This window comes from Poecile atricapillus, chromosome W (genome assembly GCF_030490865.1).
Source record: "Poecile atricapillus isolate bPoeAtr1 chromosome W, bPoeAtr1.hap1, whole genome shotgun sequence".
Classification (NCBI taxonomy): domain Eukaryota; kingdom Metazoa; phylum Chordata; class Aves; order Passeriformes; family Paridae; genus Poecile; species Poecile atricapillus.
In genome coordinates this window covers 22,982,838-23,008,991 of record NC_081288.1, presented here as the reverse complement: position 1 = coordinate 23,008,991, position 26,154 = coordinate 22,982,838, and the positions used below count along the sequence as shown (strand labels likewise).

General features: G+C 35.4%; 1 protein-coding gene across 1 annotated transcript in view; it reads left to right on the top strand.

The window, feature by feature from the left end:
- LOC131592465 (solute carrier family 41 member 2) overlaps window positions 1-24,459 on the top strand; it is a 44,474-nt gene extending 20,015 nt beyond the window's left edge. The window contains exons 7-11 of the mRNA XM_058863991.1: window positions 983-1,130; window positions 1,549-1,628; window positions 11,614-11,745; window positions 12,682-12,830; window positions 22,703-24,459. Coding sequence (XP_058719974.1) covers window positions 983-1,130; window positions 1,549-1,628; window positions 11,614-11,745; window positions 12,682-12,830; window positions 22,703-22,888 — 695 coding nt within the window. The 3' untranslated portion in view covers window positions 22,889-24,459. The remainder of the gene's footprint in view (window positions 1-982; window positions 1,131-1,548; window positions 1,629-11,613; window positions 11,746-12,681; window positions 12,831-22,702) is intronic.
- The last annotated feature ends 1,695 nt before the right edge of the window (window positions 24,460-26,154 follow it).

The following is a 26,154-nucleotide window of genomic DNA, read 5'->3' as shown; positions in this document are numbered from 1 at the left end:
TTGTGTGATCTATATTAACTATTTCAAACTGTTCATTTAAAATATATTTTGTTGTAAGACTAAATTTTGAAGGTTTTGACAAAATGTGTTTTAACATTAGGTACATGACCATGCTTCTCATAAGACAAATATTTAAAAGTGGAATATTTGCACAATTTATACTTATATATTAGCCCTTAGGATAGATTTTCCATTATTTACCTCATTGTTGAATTAGGAAGCCTTGGATCACTGGAGTAGCTTCTGTGAGGATGTGATTACAAAACCAAGTAATTGCAAAAAATAGTGTCCTTTCTGTGGAAGCAGCTGTTCACTTTACAGTCTCAGTTTTATGATGGTACTCACCGGTGTTTGCATTTGTATTCCTGTGAAATAGGATGGAATTCTCATGGGCAGGTGCAAGCAGCAGAATTGCCTGTTAATTTTTAGACTCAGACTGGCTGTGAAACAACTGAGCTACTGATATAAATGTCTCAATTTTGCGTTTTGTGCTTGAATCTTATTAGATATGCTATATCTGGAAAGATTACCATAATACCTGCTTTGGGAAGAAGGGAGTGTACATATGCTAGGAATTTGGATATAAACAAAATGCATTTTTATTATATTCAGTTTCTTTTAAAAATTTTTTCTTCAGTTACAAAATAATGTCATATATTCTACATCCTTACCATATTTTTTATCATAAAACATCATACAAAAATCCTCTAAAAAATTCCTTCTTTGTACTGATGGTTCTGTCCTTGAGAAGGTGAGAGACGATGATCACAGATGGCAGATATTAACCATATTGTTTAGTGCAGTAGTTGAAACTTGTATAAGTACTTGTACAAGTTGTACATGTAATAGTAACGTAGATTATTAAAATTCCTCAGTTGTATGGCATAGATCATAATTTATTTTAGAAATCTGAATTAAGAAAGAAACATTTAGGAATATCTTGAGAGTAAAAGTTTGTTTTTTTTCTTCATTATTATTTTAGAGACATATTACTATGTATCTCCTTTGGTTGGTGCCTTTTTTTTGGCTCTGACTCCGATGGGGATTGTCATAGCTGCCAAACACCCAGCTACGAGAACGGTCCTCCATTCAGGATGGGAGCCTGTTATAACTGCCATGATTATAAGCAGGTAGGTCTGTTTATCTCACTGTATGGAAGCATCTTGATAGCCATCCTGCATCTCTGTGTATCTTACTTGATTGTAATTAAGAGACACAATTAAGGAGCTTCTAGAATTTAGGCTTTTGAGTTTTGAATGGCACTGATCTGAGAGATTATTTAATCCAATGAAAGTTATGAATCTTAAAACTAGAGGAATTGGCTAATACTCTGTGGTCTTTCTTATACAAGAAGACAATTTTAAGAATAGCTGTAGTGAATAGGTATAGTGATGTTAGTCTATAGCTCGGAATGAGGTAATGGCTCAGGGGAAAGATGAGATCAAAATCCTGGTTTGGAGATGATCTAAGTCAGATTGCTATAAAATTTTTAAAATACTGTTTAATGGTCTTGCTTGCCTTATTCTAAATATTGTACTTTGTTTTCAGTATTGGTGGCCTTATTCTGGACACAACTGTATCTGATCCTAACTTGGTTGGAATTGTTGTTTATACCCCAGTAATTAATGGTAAGACACTGACAGGATTAATCACTACTATGTATCAATTTATATACCTTGTTTTGAGAAAGTAAATTTCTCTTGTGCTAATTAATATCTGGAATATTAATTTCAATTTTTGATTTTGATGTCAACACCTGTTTATTTGAACACCTGAGAAGTGCTTCCTGTTTTCACTACAGCCTCTAAAACAGGGTAGAGAATGTGAGAAGTAGAAACCTCAAGTATGCATTAAGAAACTGAGAGTGCAAATATTGAAGGAGTATATTCAAATATTAAATTAGCAAATATTATATTGAAGCAGTTATGGCTGGGAAAATGTAGATAAAATTTTGTCTCAAAGGGTTTTTTTTTCTGAACATCCAAGGACAAATTTTCAAACAATAATTTACTATCATCCAGTAATGTGTATTCTTATAATAAAATAATCCTGTAATGTGTGTTCTTATAAGAACTAAGAAGCACACTACAGGCAAGTAAATAAACTTCTCAAGAAAAATGTGTGTTGTTTCCGATGAATGGTATGCACTTTTCAGATTGGTAAGAATGAATTTGTAAAAATTGGGTCCTTAAGTTAAGTGTTCTATCTTCTAATGAAAAGAACAAGGCAAATTTGGGAAGACTAGGTAATATCTAATTAGATTGGTGCAGTTTAAAAATGCTTTTTTTTCCTCATACAGTACCACAGGGTTGATACCTATTTAGTTTGCAACAACTATAATCACCAGATCTGTTCCCACTGTATTGCTGCCTAACTGTTCTTTCTCCTTTCTGTGTTTTTCAATTTGATTTCTTACATTAATTTGCACTTTTATGTATTCTTATTAAAACCATTTCTCTAGTTACCAAGAAGATTCTGTTTTAACTTAAGTTGGCTCTTGAAAATTTCATGTGACTATGTTCTATTCTGTTTTCTAAGCTATAAATTAAATTAATTATGGCCACTTCTTTTCCACCTTGATAATAAGATGTTAATATGGTCACTGGGTTTTCATTTTGAACCACATTGCCTTGATATAATTAATTTTCCAGACATTGTTAATGGAAATGTAACACTGGATAGCACCCAAACATTTTATAAGCTTTACTGTGGTTGAGAGTTAGTAGATCTATCGCTGCAAATATTACACAAACTGTTCAGTGAGAGGCTTTGACAGAAGCATGTTCCTGGCAAATTCATGTTAGCATGTTTTAAAGCTTTCACGTCTTCTGGAGGCTTATAAATTGTCTTTTTAGTAATTTGCTCTAATTCTTCTGTAAGAATATGAATTTCACTGATATACAGATTCTCTGTATCATCCTTTTTGACCCACTTTAAAGATATATTTTCTGTTTTCTCCACTACAGCCCTCAGGTACTCTCTAACCTCCAAGTTAATCAGTTTGCAAAAATGATCACTAATACTTCATGGATTCTTCCTGTAGCTCTCTAGATGCAGTAAATTTAACTTAACCCCCAGGCCCTAGTACTTATCTACTTGTGTTCAGGAATCACCATTTTTATGAAGGCAGTAGACAAAAGGAACAGAGTATTTCAATCTTCAGCAGAGCACATTGCTTGCTCTTGTTTCTCATTAAGGCCCTCTATTTCCTTTCTTCTTACTTTTAATGTGAAACATTTCTGTGTTGCAACTCGAGTTCCTTGCTAACTGTAAATTAATTTTTACACCACTGACATTGTTTCCTTGCCTTTTTATGAATTCAAAATTACAAATACTTGCATCTAACTTTTGTGTGTTTCCATTTTGATTTGTAGATACCTAAAAGGCAAGGCAGACATGTTGATCTTCAGTTTTTTTCTGCTTTACACCTGTAATTTTTCTTATAGTAGTCCTTTTTTTGGTTAGCCCCCTGGATTTGCTTCCTAGGAGAAAAGGATTGTTTTTTTTTTCTTATTAGGCAGGTGTACCCAAACCAGTATTAAGGCAATGCCCATACATTCTTTTGAACTGTCTTTATAGTAAAAAGAACTAGCCAAAATCTATAGAGCCCTGGCGGTTTAGCTGACAGGTCAAAAGGTCTTTGAAGGGTTAGGCAGGTGTATGAGAGGGAAAGCTGAGGCTGCTGTAGCAGGCAGGGAGGGAAATGACTCTTTCCAGGAGGCTGGGATAGCAAGAAGCATGCTTGACTCAGAATTCTAAAGGTAGAGGCATTTCTACTGGAAAATATAGAGAAAATATGTTCTGTGTAGAGGATGCAGGGTTTTATGGTACACCTCCTGGAAAAGGAAACTGTAGGCAGGTAATTTTTTGGGTTGCTGTTAGATTAGTCTCTCCTGGGTTTCATAATTCTACTGACACCTTTTGATATTGCTGGTCAGTACAGTGTAGTAAACTGGGGGTAAGGAAGTTGTTCAGTTAAAAAAGCACATCTGTTGACACTCATTTACTGACATGAAAGGTGTGTTAGGTCACTTAACAGATGGCTTTTTAAATATTACTGTTGCAGAAAGTTTACCTTTCTTGGCCTTGGAATTCTCATTGTAAGCCAAATAGCAAAAGAAACTGAGGGTTTTCTTTTTCTGGTTCCTTTATCTTAAAATTTGTAGCTCCTATGGCACAGAAAACCTGGGGAAAAAAAAACCCCAGGGAAATCTGAAAGAAATATTCTTTTCTATTAGGAATTTGTCCAGCCAAAATTTGAGGACATTGTAAATTTGTCCAGAATTTCAAGCTGTCACTGTTTTTTCAGGGCCATTTGCTGTGTCTTGAGTACCTGAACAGTATTGACTGCAAAATGGTCAGGTGTTAGGGCTCCTGTGCACCATTAAGTAGGTTTCATCCAAGTCCTGTCTAGATAGTTTGCTTATTCTTAGATGTGAGACAAGTGATTTTAATCATATCTTACACTGTGGAGCCATAAATATTTAAGTTTAAAAAATACTGGTCTGGAATTTGAGCAACCTCAAAGTTTCCCACCCCTATTAACAATAACTACAAATATTTGCCCAAAATATTAAAACAGTTTTTAATCAGAAAGGCATTTATAGTTAGCTTTACAGCTGGTGGCCAGACATATTTCACAACTGTTTTTTCCATTTTCCCACTGTTAAACACATTTCTTGAGATGAATAGTTATTTTTAATTCTATGGGTGGGCTGGGTTAAACTGCATCTCTGCTTTTTGAAAATAAATAAATGATTTTATTGTTTCAGGCAACTGCCAGACTACTTGAGATTTAGATGTCTCTTTGATGTACTGAAGTTCTGAATAAAATAACTAAGCCCAAGTGTGGCTGTGCTTCAATCTAGATACTCGAGTTGTGTTTTCTCATGAATGAGATGGTTAAATTTGCAAATCCTCTTACAGCATCACAGCATGTTGAATTTGGCTCAGGATTTCCAATTTGCAAGTAACCAAGTTCCTTTTGTGCAGAAAAAAAGATAACATCTTAAACAATTATATGCTTCTGAATATGCAACAGAAATGAGCTAAGGTGCAGTTACCAGATAGAGCCACTTTCCTCTCCATTTTCGTTGTGTGCTTATACAAAACATTGTGAGATATCTTCTAAGTATTTGCATTTCTCAAGTTACTGGTAATAACCAGCATGTCAGTAGACTTTATTCCATTTTTTATGCACCTTGAAGAATGAAAGTTCTGCAAATTAATTCTGAAAACACCTGAAATTTTTAAATACTTCATATCAGAAAACTCCTTTGCAGGTGGTTTGAAGCAGTACTCTTTAAAGGTAACACAAGCCTGTTCTAATATTTCTTACTCCTTGGCTGTCCATACTTTAAAAGTATTTGCTATCTGGAGGGAATACATAGGTATTGAGGAATATGAAAAACACATGTGAGGAAAATCTAATAGAAAACTTAATGAATGTTAAGACAATTCCAGTTGTTTGGGAGATGAAAATTAAGCTTAGGCATTACATTCTGCAAAACATCCCCTTTTTTTCCTGTTTGTAGGGTAAATTGAATGACAGACATTCAGATTTTTCAGAGAGCTTTTATTGTAAATTGTTTTGGAGAATATGGGGAAAAAAAAGCCAAAGAAACCATTTATTTTCAAAAAAATAAAATACATCTTTTAATAGTTAAATATTTTAATTTCTTTTAGCATAGTTGTACTTTGATTTTTCTCACAGTGGTGATTTTTCTCTGAGTGGTGCTTTGATTAGAATATAACCCATCTCAGAGGGCTGAGCATCTGAAATCTGCCTCTGTAAATCACAAGGGAAAACATTAGTGTACCTGGATGGTAATAGAGCAATTTGGCTGGGTAGCAAATTAATTTTTCTGCATCCTGAATTGGAAAGAATGTGTTAGACTCAGGAGGCACCTCTACTGTATGAAAACTTTATAATTCAATCTTTATTTTGGCATGAATAAGGAGGAGGGTTTTGATTTTTGTTATTTACTTCTGATGCATTATTGGGTGATGGATTTACTACCTCTTAGTTGCTAACTTGTACATGTAAACCTGCATATATTCCTTTATAGTGTGTGATCTTTCTTTCAAGTCTTACTTGTAAATTTTTTAGAAGATTTCAGTCATCATTGTGTCGTTTTCACAACACAATTGTATCCAGAGCATTTTCATTTTTTGACAGTCAAGGAACAATTTTTATTAGTCATAGGAAAGAAATTATGAGTCAATTCAAACATGGAATGTAATAGTTGCATATATAATAAAGGTTTCTCTTAAAAAACATCCATCTAGGGAAGGCTAATATTTTCCATCTCTTTTCCCCCAAACATTTGTAAGTATTAAAAGAAATGCTACAAAATAAAATGGAAGATGAATGAAAAAAACCCCACATAAATAGGTAGCTATTTAGGTATTTCACTTGCATAAAACAGGATTTTTAAAAGTTAATGGTAGGGAGGTCAGGGCAAAAATTCATCTTGTATTTTCTGAAAGATAAGATGATTATTCAAAAATTTAGAGTTTTTGGTCACCATTGTAACTGAGATTATTTTTATTGCTTTTAATTTCATTTTTATGATGCAGATGTTGAACCTCAAAAAAGCCTGTTTGTCAAAACTGACTATTTTGAACTATGGATTGTGCTCAGGAATGTGCAAAAGTGAGAATCTTCCAGCCTTCCCTCTCTTGATAGATTTACAAGATCAATGTGGGAATTATGTTGGCCTAATTCTCCCCTTATGTAGATATTAATTGATTTTAGGCCCATTGCACAAACTGTATTATAGGTGCTTGGGAACAACACAGTATTCTGTGACTGATTAATCCCTCTCCATGGAACTGGGTTTCTAAAAATCTTTAATCTCAGGTTTGCTTTGCCTGTTCTTACACAATCTTCTGTGTGCCTCATCGTGAAACTATTTACATTTTCATGAGCAGTCATAGCAGTGGTCATTAAAGCTGAGTATATTCACTTTATCTGTAGGGTTCTCAGTACTTTAACTGGAGGCAATTTTCTACAGGAAAAAAAATTCAATTATATATATTCAAGGAAATAAACAAAAACAAAAAAAAAAAAGAAGAATGAGATTGGGACCTATAGGAATGGAAAGGACTTCATAAATAAAGTAGTTGAATACTGATTTGAAAATTTTATGTTGCCTATTGTACAGTTCTCCCCTTGCACTAAACAAGTACTTAAACCAAGATGTTTTGCTGATTAGTAATAACATGGTGCATAGGGTTGTTCCTTCTCAGATGGAGGACTTTGCACTTCCTTTCGTTGAATATCAGGAGATTTTTCTTGACTCAGCTCTCCAGCCTATTCAGTTCCCTCTGAATGGCAGCACAACCCCTGGTTTATCAGCTGCTCCTCCTGGTGCTCCCTCAAAAACCTTACTCTATTTATCAAAAAGTACAGGAAAAACCAGCCCAGTGCATTACCCAGAGCAGTGGATGATCTCAGACTGATCTCTGTCAGCAAGATCCAGCTTCCCTTAACTTCCCTGTGTTTTTACCTGCACTGAGTTATGAGACACAGATTTGCTTTGAAGTATTAAGACTCATTGATGTAAAGTGCTTTAATGTGGTTTTCTGAATAGCATGGTTAGTTCTATTATTAGAAAAATTTTGCTAGATGATGATTAATGGAATAATGCCCATGGGCCTGTTTGCAAATACATGGCATGGTTCTGGCTCTACTTTCAGTATGGTTCCCTGTGCTTGTTAGACAAAAGACCTGTGATAACAACTTTTACAAGAAATGTTCTTGCTTAGCCCTTAACTGCCTTTAATAAAATGATGAGGTTTTGCATTTTCTTTTAAAGCTGTAAGTCAGTGTGACATCCTTCACACTTCAGCAGACAGCATCTCTTCTGCTTATTGACAAAGCAGCACCCTCATGTTGAAGTTAAACACATTTGCTGTTCTGAGAGGAATGAAGTAATAATTGCTGCATTTTACTTCAAAATATATTGTTTTCCCCTATGTTGTAGTTCTTGGAAAAATGAAAGAAAATGAAAGAAGTCTTCGCAAATTTAATATTTGTTATGATGGCTGCAACAGTGCAATAGGAGAAGAATTTCTGTATTAATCAAATGTTCATGTAAACAGTCCTCATATACATTTACAGAGCTTTTAATAATATGAGCAGCTACTGAGCATGTGATCATTTTATACGTTTAGAAGATGCTGAGAAGTTATCAGTTTTGTGTATCGACATCTTGCCAACCTTCGCAGTTTTATCTTTTCTCTGTTACTTGCAGGGATCTGATTAATCTGGTTTAGCTGAGATGGTAACTGCACATGCACAATAGCTGCTGTTACCAAACAAACTGAGTATCTCTGTACATATCAAAGTGATTCATTCAGCCTTATACAAGTCATTCTGTGACCAGCAGAACAGTGAAACCTGATTCTGCTCTCATTTGGATCCTGAGGTTTTAGACAGTCTTTTCAACCTGCAGTGCTCCCTACTGCCTCGTGTTCCTGCTATACCCACTGCTCACAACATTCTCTCCATTTTCCCTCTGCTTTCCATTTTCCCAACATTGCCATTCCTCTTCTGTCTCACTGAGCTGTTGGCTGAGCAAGAGGCATCATGCCTCGCTCCAAGCTGAGTGCTGACTGGCCAGCTGGCCTGCTTATGCTTATGCCATGAACTATATAACTCATATTATTACTGTCCTTGTCTCACTGAGGACATGGGTTTGGATCTTTTCCTTTATTTATCTAGTCACTGTTTTGTTTTTGGCAGATTGTTTAACCATGCCTAGAAGTATAGCATATCTGTCCTTGTGCCAGACATGGTTGAAATTGGCCCAAAGGTTCAAAAAGAATTAGAAGAAAGAATTGACAGGTGAAAGGACAGAACTCAAATACAGTGTTGCTGCTGCAGTCACCACCATGCATTGTTGGCTGGCTGAGACTGAGCAGGATGTATGGATTCTAGAAGCATTTACACTTTATTATATCTGGATATCTTCTGTGAGTTGAATGATACCATTAATATTAGGTTATTGAGACTCAGACAAATAAAATTTAAAATAATTTTGCTGAATATACAAATACTTTATTTCCATTTAGCTAAAACAGATTGTTCAACTCAGCTGTAATTAGTTACACCTCTTGAGATCACACTCCACACTGGCTGTTCTGGTTAGCTTGTCAGCTTTTGCAGAGCAGCCATCCCCTCCTTTACCAGTATTCCATGGCTGGCCAGCTTGTTTTAGAATCTCTTTTGAAACTTGTGAGTAATTTCTTGCTATCCATGAGCAATAGGGCTTGGGGAATACTTTCTCTAAATGATGGTTATAAAAGTGAAAAGATTTGTCATTAATAGCTATCCATCAAAGGATTTACAACCAATCTTACACCTCCCTTCATAGACTTGTCAATGTCTGTTGTCCAGACACATTTTTGTAATCACCATTTCAAGTGAATTTATTTCCATTTTCCTTAATTAATTTATCTCATTTGGTTTCCCTTATTATTAACTAGGGAAAAAAGTCCAGATCACCTGTATTTCTATTTCTGAGTACCTGAATTTGTTGAAGCAAACAATTACTAGTCACAAGAGGAAATTACATACATTCTAGAAAATACTTAAAATCTAGAGAGTTCTGCCAAAGTGGTTTGTAGTTGCCTTGCAACAAAACTCAAACCAGCCATATGTACTTCTGCCCTTTATTTCTTTCTTTAGTGCTATAAGAGAAGCAGATAGTGGAGGAATATTTTACTATTTTTTTCTCTTAATATTGTTATGAATAAATCAGTTATTGCAGTTGTTAGCCTGATGGTAATTATCCAGATTGCCTTTATGTCCTCTTTTTTAGCAGAAACTGTTTCATATTTTCCAGTCATATGGCACTATCCCCAGCTATGTAGCTCTACTAAGAAGCAGTTTTACATAACAACTTTTTCATAATTCAGTCACAGAAATTACTTGATCCCCATCCAAATGTAGTGCATCAATCCTTAATTTTACTCATGCCTCTCTTTCTGTACCTTATTCTCCTTAGTCAGAAATCTCTAATTTGTTCTCAGCTGAAGGACAGACTTTGAGTCCTATTTAGATTGGTTTTAATCTTTTAAAACCTTTCATAGATAAATCTCCATCATTGCTACTTTTTCTGTAGTTCATCTGAAAAAAAAGAGCTACTGCTATTTTAATTTTCTTTGCAAATTCTAAATCAACCTTTTGGTAGTTCATCTTTTATCCTGTAGCTCCTGACTGGGAACATGCGTTCCCTGATTTGTATTTGAAGTTTTTCCTTAAAAGACCTACTTCCTTGTTAGCTTCAGCCATTTACTGTCTTCAAGCAGCAGTGAGGCAGGACATTTTTCAGATCTCAGTATTAGACCTCTGTGCTAACCACTCCATTGTAGTCACCAAAGTAATTTGGCAAACAGTGTTTTCTGATCACCACAGATACTTGTTCTGGAACCAGACAAAGCCCTAAGTGTCACATAAATTAATTCAACTACAATAAGCAAGTCCTTTCTCCTTCTGAAGTGGGGACAGGATCTGCATTACTTCTGCTTCTCAGACCAGCCCATTGCTATGTAAAACATCTGAAGTGGGGGAAAGAAAAAGCATGTGCTTGATGTGCAAGTAGACAGCTCGAGCATAATAATAGGAGAGTTTCATGTGACTGCATTCTGCAATGTGGATATTACAAATTGTTTTAGTTTTCTGTTCACTGAAGTAAAAATTCATAGAATGGGAAACAGCTCAGGGTAGAAGGAACCTTGAAATGTCATCTGGCTCAACCTTGTGTGAGAAGGGGATCTTGGATGAGATTTTCTAGCACCTGGTCTGGTCACATCTCAAAAACCTCCAGTGGAGTGGACTGCACCACATCCCTGGGGTGGTTGTTCCAGTGAATGATTGTTCTCACTATAAGAAATTTCTTTCTTGTATTGAGATGAATGCTCTGCCGGTACAACTAGTACGTTGCCTCTTTTCAGAAAGAAAGTAGAATAGAATCTCTGTCACTACCATTCTTTTAACAAGACAGCTATTCAGATGCTCATTCTTTCAGCCTGAATTCTGAGTGGCAGAAGACTATATTATTACTCATGCTTTATGTCAGAGGGGAATGAATATATTAACTCCTGAAGCCTTTTCTGGCCCTGTGGTTCTGTGTGTGAAATCTGAATTTGTGTTTGTGATACTGAGTGCTTCTGCTTTCATTACTTACCCTGGCCAGGAATACTGTCCTAGGGAGGTAATCCAGCAGTGGCACAACTGTGTCATACTTCTGGTGACCCAAGAGGGATTTCCAAAGAAGAGGCAGTGATAAAAGGGAGTTTCACCTATGAGAAAGCATAGGATTGAACCTTTTGGAAGGTTTTGGATTTTTTGCACTTACCACAATTCAAAACTTATCTCCAAATACTCAGTGATACATTAAACTGTAGCCCACATTTTTTGGACTTATTTTAATGATTTGCAGCCTGTCTATAACTAATATAGATCCTAAAGATATTTCTCATTTTGACTTTCGTATGTAAAGTACTGTGATAAACAGAGAGGAAGTTGGTAAATGTGGAAAAAATATTGGCTACTAGAGGAAAAAAAAGTTGAACATTTTTCATTGGTTCCCTTTTGCATTTCAGGTATTGGTGGCAATCTAGTAGCTATTCAAGCCAGCAGAATTTCTACCTACCTCCATTTACACAGCATTCCTGGAGAGCTGCCAGAGGAGGCCAAGGGTTGCTATTACCCATGCAGAACATACTATGGTACAGGTATGCCTTACTTAAAAATCCTGTCTCACATCTCTTTACTCCTGTATGCCTGACTGTACCACCAGTGAGAAATGGCAATGAACTGAACTTTCTGTCTGCAGTTCAAAGGCTGGTGAGGATTGGTAGTTTCCTTTGCTTGCTGCTGTTTGCCTGTGAGAATCACAAGAAACTCCCTAAGGGGTGGAGGAGAAGGGAGGAGCACAGAGAAGGGGTGAAGCCCTGGCAAGGGCTGGTGAGGCAGGACACTGGGATACCTGCTCAGAAGGGTTTCAGCCTTCAACTTTCCTTAGCTTCTCTACCTGCTCCTAACTTCTGTCTGCCTTCAGAACTTCAAACCAATTTCCTGTTAGGGCCAAACATTGTATCAGACATTATTACTAAGCCAAATCCCTGATTTCCATTTTCAGTTTGCCATTTTCTCTCTAGATTGTTTCTTCACAGCTTATTCCTCCCCTGTGTTTCCCTCTTTCCTAATGAAGTAGTAACTGTGGTGAAACGTGATGTGTCACCACCATGTATTACGCTTCCATATTTATTTAATGAATTGAAAGAGATGTGAAAATGGTAAATGTGGGATTACTTTTTAGAAATATAAGGTATTTTTGAGGATGTTTTGAATATGGAGTCCAAAAGATCCTCTTTCCTAGTAAGGCTTTAGGACATCCAAAAATGTAGATGATATTACATGAGCACAGAATGAAGACAATTTGCATCCTTTCCCAGAAGGGCTCTGCTTACCTTTTTTTGAACGCAGTTAAATTTCTCAAAGAGTCTTCTAGTGGAAAATAATGCCTGCTGTTCCACAGTAGCCAATGCTGTGGAATTCCAAAAATGGGAGTGTTTTTATATTGAATAAAAATCTAATATAGTAATTGAAGAGCTTTACCAAATTTTGGATTTTTCTTTCTTTTTTTTTATTTTATTTTTTTATTTTAGGAGTAAATAACAAATCAGCCCAAGTTCTGCTTCTCTTGGTGATTCCTGGACACCTGATTTTCTTGTACACAATCCACTTAATGAAAAGCGGACATACTTCCTTAACCCCCATCTTTATAGCAGTATATTTGTTTGCAGCTCTGCTACAGGTAAGAATAAGTACAACTGGGAAATGCTTGTATAAAATCAAGTTCTTGAAGAAATTTTTTTTTTCCCCCCTGGTATCTGAATTCTCATGAATGGCACAAGAAGGTGTGGTTTAATAGAGGCTTTCAGCACAGCTCTGAAGTAGCTGATTATCTCCAGAAATATACAGCTTACACAGGTGTACTGTTGTTGTGAGTGCTTTTCAGAACACACTTGACTGCATTATCTCCTTGTCATGCATCTTTCACATGCTTTTGGAACCATTGCATCTAAACCCCCATCATTTTAATCAACTAGAGGGGAAATGGAAAGAAGGGAGGGGAAATGCAAAGAAGGAAAGGTAGCATTTATGAATAAGCAAAATCAAGGAAAACTAAAGAAATCTCCTAAAGTGGTTTACATTAGTGTTTTAGTCAACATAGTCCAGTAGATGAAAATATTAGAGCTTCCTGGGTGTGTTCTTAATATTTATTAGTTTAAATTAATATGACAGCAAACACTCTACAAGAAATTGTAATTGCATTAATTGTCAAACTTTGTTACCTTATTTGGCTGTTTTATCTAGTGATCTGTTCATACCCACCAAGGGCAGTCCTTGAAAGGTATCTTTTGAAATAGCAATGTCTCAAGGTGAAATTATTTCATTTTGAGAAATCACAAAATTAAGGATTTTATTACAATTACACACAATTTTTAGGTATAATCTGCCTGAATTAATGTTTCTTTGCACCTTAAAACCAAAAAGTGACTGTTTGTGTTGGTAGAAGTGTAGTTGAAATATCCATAATTTAAATATACATACTGCTTTGAAAAATGTGACGAACTTAATTTTAGAATACAAACAACATTATCAACAGGTCAGTACTTAATAAAATTATAATTTTTAATGTTCTGGCTTGTCCCATTTTTTCCCACTGCTATCTCAATAAGGTCAGGTTTCAAAAACTGTTACTATTTTATACGAGAATTTTACACCTTTCTGGTAGAACATGACTGGTAACGTTTCAACCTTTGCAAGTGAGAGTGCCATATTAAAATACATAAATTACTTTTAATTTCCCTCTTAGATAATATTCCTAGTTTCCAACCCTATCACTTGCTTTATAGTGTGTTTTCCAGAGGAAATGATGCTCTTCCTTTACTCTATATGTGCTGTCTGGGCTGGGGCAAGAGTCCCTGGGAGTGTAAGACTGCAGTGTGATTTCAGGCAGCATTAAACTTCCAAGATTTCCTATGGGAATTAACCTGAATTCATAAATCCAATCCTCCTGCTCACAGAACTGCAATCACAGCATGTTTAGGAGCACTGTTTCTTCAGCAGCAAGACTTGAGAAATGCAGAATTTTCAGGTTCTCACCTGAAATCCAAGTTAAGGCATTATGGCAGGGCTTTCAAATGACAAAGTAATTCAGACCCAGCAGCATGTTTACAGGTTTAAAGTTGCATTTTTATTAATTCAGAATCTGATTAGAGTATTCAGTTTTTAGTCATGTATCTCTATTGCAGTACATCAGGCCACACCTGATTTTCTCAATTTTTCACCAATAAAGCAGACATAGGGCTTTTTTCTTCTTTTTCCCTGCTACCTTTTATGGATTATTATTTTATTGATTATTTTTTTTCTCGTTAATCTACTGCTTTTAGTCATAAAAGGCATTTTGAGATGTATTTATTTGGAAATGGAGTACCAGTATTGCAAAATATAACTTCTCATGGGTATTGACATATTTACAATTTGAAACACCTTGGCTTTTAAGACTTGAAAATACTTAATAGATTCCTTCCCCCATTTGAATTATTCTGGCATTTTTTTAGTAGTGATTATTGTAGTGTTGCATACCTCAAATTAGAGCAGATTTAGTTTTCAGAGAGATGATGCTCGCTTTAATCTTAAATCTTCAACACACTTTATTTACCTGTCAGTCTGGAGTACTTCCATACTGCAGTTTCATGCTTTTAAGTTTCTCCTTTCTCAAGGAAAGCATTTAAATATTTGTACTCATTCCTCTTCCCTTTTTCAGCGACATCATCTATGCACCTGGAAATAGTAAAAAACAGTTTTCAAGCTGCCATTTCTTTTGGCACAGACTAACAGCTACTGATCCTATTTTTCCTGAAGTCTCATATTTTTGTCCTCTCAGTGAGAGCTTTTCCAGTTCTGCTGTAAAACTGAAAAATCTCATAGCTAAGTATTATTATTTCAATTAATAACAAACCAAATGCATTAACAGACTTTCGAGCAGTGAGAGATCTGCGCTCTAGGCCTTTTTTATAATATATTGGACTTTGTATTTATTTTCACTTTGCATGGAAGGTATATGAAAATGGATGTAAAACTTACAATCGTGCTTGCAAACTGGGTATTTGATGTTTGATATGGTAAATGGTAATTTAGCAGAGTACAGTGATTCCCAAAGGTAGGAGTTAATTGTCACAGTTAGTCCTGTGAGGAAGTTTGATATCACTGCTTTGTTCTTTACCATTCCTTACTTGTGTTGAGCTGGGGGGCAGAAAGGGTTGCTGAAAATTATTATGGCAATATACCACCTATGCAGGTTTTTTCTCACTATGTCAAAATAATGTTAAATTTAAAAAGAATTTGCTTGTCTTTATAATTCAAGTGATTATTGTTAGGTGTTAAATTATTTAATGGCATATTCTACAGTGGTCTGCAATAGATTGTTAATTGACTTTGATTCTGATTATTATTTCTGACTGTCCAGCTTTGTTTATTTAAAATGGACAGGAAAGGGTTAGCAAAATGGCAAATGTTGAACTCCAAATTGAATGTTGGAGTAAATGGGAAAAAAATCAAGAAAATATTAATGCAAAGACATTGATTATTCCTTTCATATTTCTCTCTGTCTCTTGCAGTTTATGCTATCCCACATTATCTCTACAGTAAAACTCTAACATATATACGAATTCTATTTTCCATTTTAACAAGCCTTTTCCAAATTGCCTGTAAACTTCACTATCCATCCCAAAGTGATAAAACTTGAATTTATTTGCATTGAAAGCTCTGTGCAGGATCACTGAAATTCCAGTCAGAGAGTTAGTTTCGTTTTCATCCAAATCTGGTACTTTCATTGTTCGATTGTTGTTTTTTCACCACCCAGGCCTACCTCTTCATCTTTCTTTCATCTCTTCTTTCATCCCTTCTCCCTACCTGTTCTGAGATAGTCTCAGATATATTCTCCACAGCATGTCATTTAAATAAGCTATTTATGGGAACTAATAATTAATTCCCATAGTACTAATGCCATGATGTATTATAAATAGTATAATTCAATTTTTATTGACTGAAAATATGCACTGTAATGAAACAAAGTACAGTTTCACTGAATACGTAGGGTTTTTTCTAAAAATCATTACATGAAGATATTTTCAGTGATATGAGTAGCCAGAGCTATGATTTGCATTCTTTTTGGTTCTCTGTGAACAAAACAGTTCTGGGTTTCTTTCTGGCTTAAGAAAAAACAGAAAACATTTTATTCCATTTTCATTTTCCTACCATTAATAGTACAGCTGTTTCTATTCTTTAATCAATATATATTCTTGAAGTGTTCTTCAATTAAATTTAGAAATTGATTGTAGTGCATTCAAGGTTGTACTCACTTTCGAGAAGGTGGGATTTCACAATTATTTTTCCATAAAGGGGGAAAAATTGCACAATTATTTATATTAATCTGCCTTCAGGTAAAACATTTAGGTGAAGTTTAGAAGGTCTGAATTAGATCTGTAGTGAAGAGACTGTTCTGTGTTTATGAATGGCAGCACCAGAGGAAAATACAATAAAAATGCTACAGGTATTGTATACCCTGTAAGTATGTAGGGTGCTTCACACAATGCACTGTACAGTATCAGGGCAAGCCAATGTGCCTAATCAAACCCAGTATTATGTTTTTAAGTGTGTTTTGGATTTGGTGAGTGGGCTCTATTTAAGAAGAATACTCTTTCCTTGAAAATCTTACAAGAACATGCCACAAACATGCAGTGTCTTGTGGCAGAGCAATATGGCATTTGAAGGTTCTTTTAACTGCGAGACAGTCCTCCTCTCATTCCTCACAAAGGCACAAGTATTTTTTCCTGTAGGAGGCTGTGCACCAAGCAGAGTTTCGTCCCCTGTCTTGTCAGCCTGCAGCAGAAGGAGAGCAGTGCTGGAATTGCCAAGCTGTCAGTCCTGGCTCACGGCTCTGGGCACTCAAAGGCGGCCTCTGTTCCGCATGTTCTCGCTGAGCCAGTAAAACGCCCTCCGAGGAATTTTCACACCTACTGACCAAATCTGAGCACACAGTTATGTTAAAGTCTCGGGGAATAAACAAACAATGGGGAGATTCCCAGAGCTATTACCAAGCAAATAATTAATTCCAAAATTCTTCTTAGCCAGTGAAGGTCAGATGTGCACAGCTGTGAAGTCACTTTGGCAGTGCTTCAGGGCTGTTTGGGGCAATAGAAAACCAAGAATTCAGCGGTGCTCATAACAGCTTTCTGCTCACATCAAAAATGTCTTAGATTTCTCCCCAGTGTGAGGATTCTAATGATGGTATGGGCCTCTTTAATGTGGAAACAGAACTCGTGGGATATACTGTATATTACAGAGAAAAAAGGATGGTTGTGTTTACAGACAAAATATTGATGCATTTTAAATATTGCTTTTTCTAACAGGAAAGGTTATTTCCGAAAGATGGAGCGTATAGCTGCTAAAGAGACTATATTTCAAGGAAATATGGAAATTCAAGCCCAAATCTGGACAGTTCTGTATGTTCAGTGTTTTCTCATTGCAGCATAACTAGCAGACTTGCCAGACTCACAGGGGTCTGACCATGGGTACCAACAGCTCCTTCATTTCCAGGAGCCCAGCTCCTACCAAGTCACAGCAGGGATTTATCGTTTTTGCCTCCAGAAGGCTGAGCTCAAAGTGCTTGTGTATGTAGCATGACACACTGAGTTGTGCTACAGCTACTTCAGGCTGAGCATACCAGAGCACTTACTGGTCTGGGTTACACATCCTAGCAGAGACCTGAGAAACAGCCTGAAATCAGGACTGTTTTGGTCAAACCAGGGTGTCTGGCAAAGCTACAAAGAATTCAAGATAACAATCTGAAAAACTTGATTCAAACTGAAATCTAAAAAAAAAGAGTTGCTTCCCACAAAATGACATCAATATAATGAAATTGACTCAGAAACAACTTCAGTTAAAGAGGTATTCTCCTTTTTACTTGAAAGAGGTCTTAGTCTGACATCAGTGTATGCTGTGCTATCTGGGTGCTTGGATACCTTACAGGAGCTGATAACACTTAGCTACAATACAAACATAGCAGCAAGAAAAAACCTTGCTGGTCTCCTTGCAGCCAGGTATTGAAGGAAATCTCTGTATGTTTGGAGGAACTGGAGGCTTTACCCCTCTGGACATGATACACGCCAGATACGCTACCAGATAAAACCGTGCAGAAAAATGTCTTTTTAAAAATGTGTGTAGTCCCTACTCTGAGAGTTCACTTACTATAGATTTCTGTCTGTAAACAATGGAAACCCAGCAAGCTCAGTGTAGATCTATTACAAGCACTTTACAGTTACTACTTCATCAAAAGCCATTTAAAATTGGAGATATGTAATAGATAATTTGAAAATTAACTTAATGAAGGGTGAAAACCAGTAGAAGACCTAAACCATAACTCTGGAGAGAATGACAGAGTCAGAACACAGTAGTCTTTAGAGATTATTAAATGGGATATTTTTTTAGTCATTATTAAAAAAACAAACAAATAATGAATTTCATAGATTTGTGAGAGTTCTTATCCAGTAATTGCAGGATCTTTTCATAGTGAACTTACGGGTAAATTTTGAGTCAATATAATTTTGAAAGTAAAGGAGACTTAAAATACACTTGAAAAGAGGTTACCTCAGTTAATTTACATCTGTGTTTCCTGTTTAAAGTAATAGAATGCAACTATTTTGTAATGCACCTTCAGACAGAAAAAAATTTAGGGTATAATCAGTACTAGCAACAGGCAGTTTAACAGTTTAATTTTCCAGCTTGGTGTTGGAATTCACTTATCACAGCAACTAATGTAAAAGTTAATATAAAAATGAACAATTCTACTCTGCTTTACAAATAGTCTTCATTTGAATATTACACTTTTATCATTGTGAATTTGACATGCACCCACTGATATGGACGTGCCATATGAAAAAAACAATAAAAATATTAAAGCATCTTGCAACTTATTAATTAGGCAATAAGAAGCCTAAACAGTATTAAGAATGTTTGGAAGGAGTTATGTATTTTTATTTTAAATAATAGAGTTTCAGTCTTCCCATTTTAGGAATATAAAAAATTATTTCCATGTGACATACTGCATGCAAAAGATCCAAAAAAATTTTTCTTCACCTAACTTTTCCTTGTTTTTTGTAGCTAAAGACCTTGAAAGAATGAAAGTAAATTTTGGAATGAAATGAAAGGGAAAAAATGAAAGGAAAAATACTTGCTTTGTAGTGTGTAATGTTCCAATTTCTAGCCTTGCAGTCATAAGATTTGAACTTTCAAAATAGCAAAGCTGGCTCATATTTAAATATTCCTGTTCACTTTTAGCTCCAATCTGAAGTTCATAATTTGAGTCAGAAAGTTCAATATCAAGAATTACTCTCTATTTCTGTCCTTGGTTGTACAAAGTAATACGACTACTTATATTCCTTACATTTAGATTCCTCTTCATTAGGATTTTTCAAGCTTTCTCCCTCCTTCCTACTTTTATTGATGTAGTCTGCTGCTTCTGAGGACTTTTTTTTGACAGTGAGCCCAAAGGGAGATTTTTAGAAATGCAGTCTAAGTCTGATCATGCCTTTAGTTTCATTTTCCTCTCTTTTGATTGTGATTTTTTCCCTGTAATAATGATAATAATATGGCATGATTTCTCTTTTAAACTATTGAAACATCTGGAATTTCGCTAGTATTTTTGCAGTCCTGTCTCTGGGGCCTTTTTTGTTTTCTTGATCAGTGACTATTGAGTGTCTCCCTTTTCTTAGCCAGATCTTTTTATATAGATAGAAATTAAGTGATTTTTTTTCCTTTCTTAAACCCTGCAGTTATTTCTTCCTTCAGTCTTGAAGAATTCCTAGAGCTTTGTTTCATAATTCTACTACTCCTCATATCTTTATTTTGCAGAAAACTCTCTATATTAAATAATTTCAATACAAAATAATTTCAGCTCACATCTTGAACAGTGCAGCGTAAACAGCTAAACAGCTAATTTTTGTACTGTATTATTAGGCTTTTCTGTGATGTTCATCCCTTTATTTTTCGCTCAAAACCAGCTGGTTTTCAGTTGGAAGAAGGAAGGCTTTCTTCTTCATAGCATGAGTGCAGGGCAGAAATGCAGTGTTTGTATGCTGTGCCATCTGCATCAATTTACTGACAGAAGTATCTGTCACTGATAAATAAATAAATCTCACAAAACGTCAAGTGTCATCTTGCAATGTCTCTTTTACGACTTTTTTTTTTTTGTCTGTCAGATCTTGTGAGTCACTTATCACTTTGAATTCAAGCCTGTCTTTCAAAAATTCAACAAACTCATAGTAGGGCGCTTCTTTTTTTTTTCTTTCTTTTCTTTCCCTTTTCTTCTTTTTTTGTTTTTTTCCAAAATAGTCAATGATTGATGACTTTGATTGCCTTCTCTTAACAATAATGAGAATCAAAATCTTCTTCAAGTCTTAGTCACACTGATTTTGTTTTGCATTACAAACTGATGTGAGCAAATAAGTAACCATTTCCAAAGACTGAGCCCTATAATTCTTAAATGTTAGTGAGTTTCTAGCCATGCAAATGCATGATGGATGATAGCATTAATCCTTCAGCAAAATGGGTGAGGGCTGGAGCTGCAATCTCATAACAATCTGTAAGCACTAAGTTCCAATTGCCATCACATACTGATACAAGCACCAGTCCATATTAGCTGCTATAAATTTTTCTTGTGACTTACAGAATGCAGGCTTGTTATAATTTGAATTATTTATTGTGCACCCATACATTAATACAGCAAAAATAATTATTTGGGAAGGTTCACCAAAGCTCAGTTTCCAAACTGCCCGTTTAACACTGTAGTCTGTTATTTCAGGATGGAAAGCATATAGCCAACTGAAAGGTTTTCATGTCATGATTTTTAAGAGTCAAAAGTGACTACTGTCATCTAAATTGGACTGTGTATGTTATGTCTAATTGGTTGTGTTATATGAATGCAGTGTATATTTTTCTTGGAATGAATGTTCTCGTCTTCCAATCGAACATGCGTAACTATTGTAGATGTGGGGCGCTGCAGCGTCTTCTGGGCACATCCTGTAGGGGATGGGAATGTACAGGATCTTTTATAAACAGGCCTCTTTTTGTCTCAGTAAGAAGAAGGAGCTGACTCAAGGAATCTGATAGTCTTCCAAAGAAAACATCTGTTTTAAATATATTTGTTTGGATTCCAGTCAGCGCACCTAGGACTTGCATAATTAGCTTAGACTACAGAGTTCCCTTTTCAAAAGATACATTTATATAAATAAGCCATGCATTTTTCATTAAGCAAATACTCCTCCTTTCTCTCTCTTTTTTAAAATTATAAATTCAGGCTTGTATTTTAACATACACTTTTGCAAAGTAAGGATTAATTGGGAAACTTTTTCAACACAATTATTTGTATGACATTCATTTTGCTGTACTTAGAAGTGTCTTGCAACCATCTGATCAGTATTTCAGTGAATGAGTGTATACATTTATAAGCATGCTTTTGATGCTGATAATTGATTATTTAGTAAATTAAATAGTATTGTTGTACTTTTTACTACTTTTGATACTGCATTATTTTGATACCTGTATTATTTTAAATGTAGATAGTATATTTTAAAAAAATTAATTATGGTAGTACATCTTAAACTTACCCTTCTTAAAGATCTGATTAACTAAAAATACCTAGAATACTGAATTTATTTACACTTAAGCAGCTCCTTAGAAGCTACAAGAAGAAATGAAACTCAGTTAGTGGTCCTTTCTCCATTCATCTTGTGCCATTCCATACCACATGATTCTACTGAACTAGAATCCCTTATCATACAGCTGTGCAACATTAAAAGGATTCTTTTCTAAAATTGAGTTAATAATTATGCATACCTTTGGTATGAAGATCAAGCCTCTCAAATGTTCAGACATTCACAGTTGAGAATTAAATATTTTACTTAGGGACAAATTCAGCCTGGAGTGACAATTTTATAATATATATTGCAGGTGTACCTCATTACAGAAGGGCTGAAGGTCGTATTTCAGACATTAAAGTAGGTTCTAGGCCATTTTTTGCTGTTCACGCAACCCAGGTGAAACTGTTCTTAATTTGACCTGTTACTCTTTATATCGCATTTGATTTCAGGTCTGTGTTAGACCTGTGCAAACAGGAATTGTGCCTGGGTTGAGTGTATTCATGTGGGGCAAGATGATTTGGTTCTGAGTTATCTCAAAGCTCTGCTTATGCTCTCTCCCTCTGTACAGAATGATGTGTTATGTGAGAAGTGCAGTTGCATGTTTGGTGGAAATTTTTTGGCTTTTCATGCCATTTTCAGAAGTCCTCAAGCATAGTCTGGATAAAAAATGCTGTCAGTAATTCAGTATGTTCCTTCCAGCAATGCATGTGATTGAGAGAGGTTGGCTAAGTGTCCCTCTCTCTGGTTGTGGGGAGCTTTAATTGTCTGAAATTCATCCATATTAATTATTTATGTTTTTCAAAAGCAATGGTATACAACACTTTGGTCTAGCATGGAGAAAATAATGTTGGCTGTTGACTTCCTTTTGATGTAACTTACATGATAATAATACAGATTTTGTTTGTCTGATGTTGTGTAGGTGTTTACTCTGTTGTGGATTGCTGACTGGATGGTGCACCACTTCTGGAAAAAAGGAAAAGACCCTGACAGTTTTTCTATCCCTTATCTTACTGCACTGGGAGATTTGCTTGGAACTGCCTTATTAGCTGTAGGTTTTCATTTTCTGTGGCTCATAGGTGACAGAGATGGTGACGTTGGTGACTAATTATTCCAACAGATGCAATGACTTTTCCTGGAATATTAACAAAACTGATCACTCCACTTGAGGGTCCTCAAAGTGTTTGTTCATTTTGGTCTAAGTAAATCCAGTCGACACAGACATAAAACAGCCTTAATGATTTTAGTTTGGTTTGCTTTTAAAAACTTGGATGGAACTAGGATACTTGAGAGCTTTATTCTGAAACCAAGGTGAATTGGTGGTAGCCGAAGATACCTGAGTAGACACAATGAAGGGCAGATGAATCCTTTATCAAGTTTTAAATTGCTTAAAGAGTTGATGATATGTTCTTACCTTGCAATTTCAGTGCTGTAGCTCTCTGACCATTGCAGAATAGATACCAATAATGACTGTTTTGGTCCACACATTTTTTCACAGGCTTTATTTTCTGTAGAAGAATATGACCATCAGCATTTATAAAATTAGACACTTAAAAAGTGTCTGCAGGACTGAGCCCATTTTCTTTGTGCTAAAATGAGCAACCTAATTATTTTGATGTTGGGATTTATTAGAACAAAAATAGTAAAGGCAAATAATAATGTGACACTGATCTGGTCAATAATAATGAGTGAATGATTAAAACTCCTTGTGTTGAAAAGTGTATGTTCATTTAGCAATTGAAAAGATGTTTAATTAACTGATATTAATGGTGTTGTGATGGCCAGTATCCTGAATTTAATGAAGTATTTAGAGGTGTTGATTTAACTGTATATACTGATCCCTGCTTGAAACTTGCAGTATAAAAGATGAAGTTTCTTTTATAGGCACTTAGGAAGTTACATAAACTTCTCAAATTCCAGAGCTATGTCATCAATTTTTAGGCAGAAACCTCTGCTTTCAAGGTTGTGAGTGCAAATTATATGGTCAATAAGGAAATTTATGGCTTCTCAATGATTTCTCTTATTTGTAGACCTGAACATTTCAAATAATACATTGATCATGAGGACTCTGGTTGCCATTTTGAAAAGAAAGGTACTAATTGCTCTATTTTAAAATCTGCTGGGAGCTCCTCACAGCATACGTTTTAAAAGACTATAGCATACGTCCTAAATGCATAATGAAATAAACAAATTGTATTTTAAATGTTGTGATTGAAAGTTTTAAATTTTGAGATTTAAATTAGGCAACAGAATCCATATATCAGCATATGGTTTGATCCTGTAAACATTAGTCATGTGCTTTATGCATACAAATGCTTTTTAATTTGATGGACCTACTCAGATGAGTAGATTACGTGGATAAGTGTTAATGGGACTTCTGTATGTGTTGGTCACCTTAAACTCTTTGGAAGTTCAAAGTGTTTGCAACTTTGAAAATTAAACCAGCTATTCAGTGCCTACACATGGCTTTAGATGCCTGAATTTTAGCTCCCTCATTGAAACGTTTTTATTTAAGTGTTTTCTTACTGTTATGATAATATAGTTGTTTGAATGAATCATATGTATTATGTCTTTTATTATGTGCAAGAAAGATGGAATCTTTCTAACTTCAAGTTCTCTGACTTTTTTTTTTTTTAGTTTGTATTAATGTTATTTAAAATAGTTTCTTGTATGTAGCATTGCAGGAAATATTATTAAATTGTTTAAAATGGAACAGAAATAACTCAATTTTTTCCAATAGTGATTATTTATTTTTGATACAGCCATAGATGCAAATTTTTTTATTTCTGTTAGAACTGCCATCTGAGTCAACTCAACTGACATTTCAAGCACTTATTAGAGTTATTGGACTTTAAGGTGTTTTTTTAATGAATTGCAGGATTCTTAAAAATTTAAATTTCTTGAGATACTTGCAATCTGTGCTTATCCAGTGCATGAGGGAGTTATGGTATTTAGTCATGGCAGTATCCTTAGTGTCCAGTATCCTAAATGTATTTCCCAGTAAATAAGCAACTGTTCATACAGTGTGACTGTTTCAATCACTGAACTGGGGAAGAAATGTAACATGGGTAAAATTAAGTCAAATTTGAAAAAGGGAAATATATTGCCAGACTGAAATAATCCGGGCTTGGAAACAATAAGTGATGGGAAAGTGTAATGGGAAATTTTGCTACTTCAAAAAGGGGAAAGTCCACTGCATGGTTGAGGGAGCAAAATCTATATTGTGGGAAAGAAAAAGGTGCAGACTTTCACACAGCATTCATTATGAGAGGCAAGAGTAAACAGAAGGAAGTTACTTGGAGAAAAGAATCAAAAGGCACAGCCAAACTTTTTTCTCAGGAAGGGAAGAAAAATATAACTTGTGTTGAAAGGACTTGGGGAAGAGGTGTAAAAAGAGATACTTTAGGGAAGGGTGAAAGTGAGGGGAAAAAAAAGAATGCTCTCAGATATGATTAAAGAGGAGCTTGAGTGAGGAAAGAAGTGTGACTCTGGTAAAACAGGGAAAACCTTGACATCTGGAAGAACAAGGAATAAATAATCTATGATATGGAAAGGGATTTGATTCCTATGTGAAAGGGACATTTTAGGAACTTACAGGCTTTACAAACTGCTACCTCATGTTAAGAAGGCAAAAAGCTCTTACCACATTTTGTGTATTCCAGCAGTGAGGATATCAGAGGTGGCACAAAAGAGTGCTTGGATACCAGAGAATTTTTTCAAGTACTCAAAAGCTGTACTCCCTAAACCAATTTTAACTTTAGTCAAGTCAACCTCTTCACAGTGTTCCACCTACTTGATTTTTTAAGCCCAGTAATAGTGAATTGCTTCACTGCATGTGTGGGTAAGAAATGTTAGCAGAAATTCTGACAGAGACAAATTATGTGCTTTTTGTAATGCTTAAAACATACAATTGAAAGGGACATCCTGAGATGTTATTGTCTCTTGCTATCAAAGCAGATGTATTTTATAATCTTGCAGATAAAATTATGATTCTTGGTATTAAAATTCATTAAGTCTTTTCCTCCTCCCAGCCTGCCAGAAGATTATTTCAAACCTTCCTTTATAATCTGCCTAATTAGGGCTGTGGCTGATTCACATCTCTTTGCTTTTGAGTCAGCATGGAGCACTTCAGTGGTTCTTGCTTATATCAGCTCATTCAACTCATTTAAGTTGTGGGTCATCCTAAAGCTCCTCCTGGAACTTCTTGTTCCATTTGCATTCTGCTGAGGAGCTAGACCAGCCAGAAGCTGCAGGTGGTTTGCCTTTCAAGATACTGTCTGTAACCTGATGCTGAGCAACTCTTGGAGTGCTCTTGTTTAGCCATTCTTATTTTCTGCTCTTTTTTTCCCCTCTACTTCAGGAATATCTCTGAGG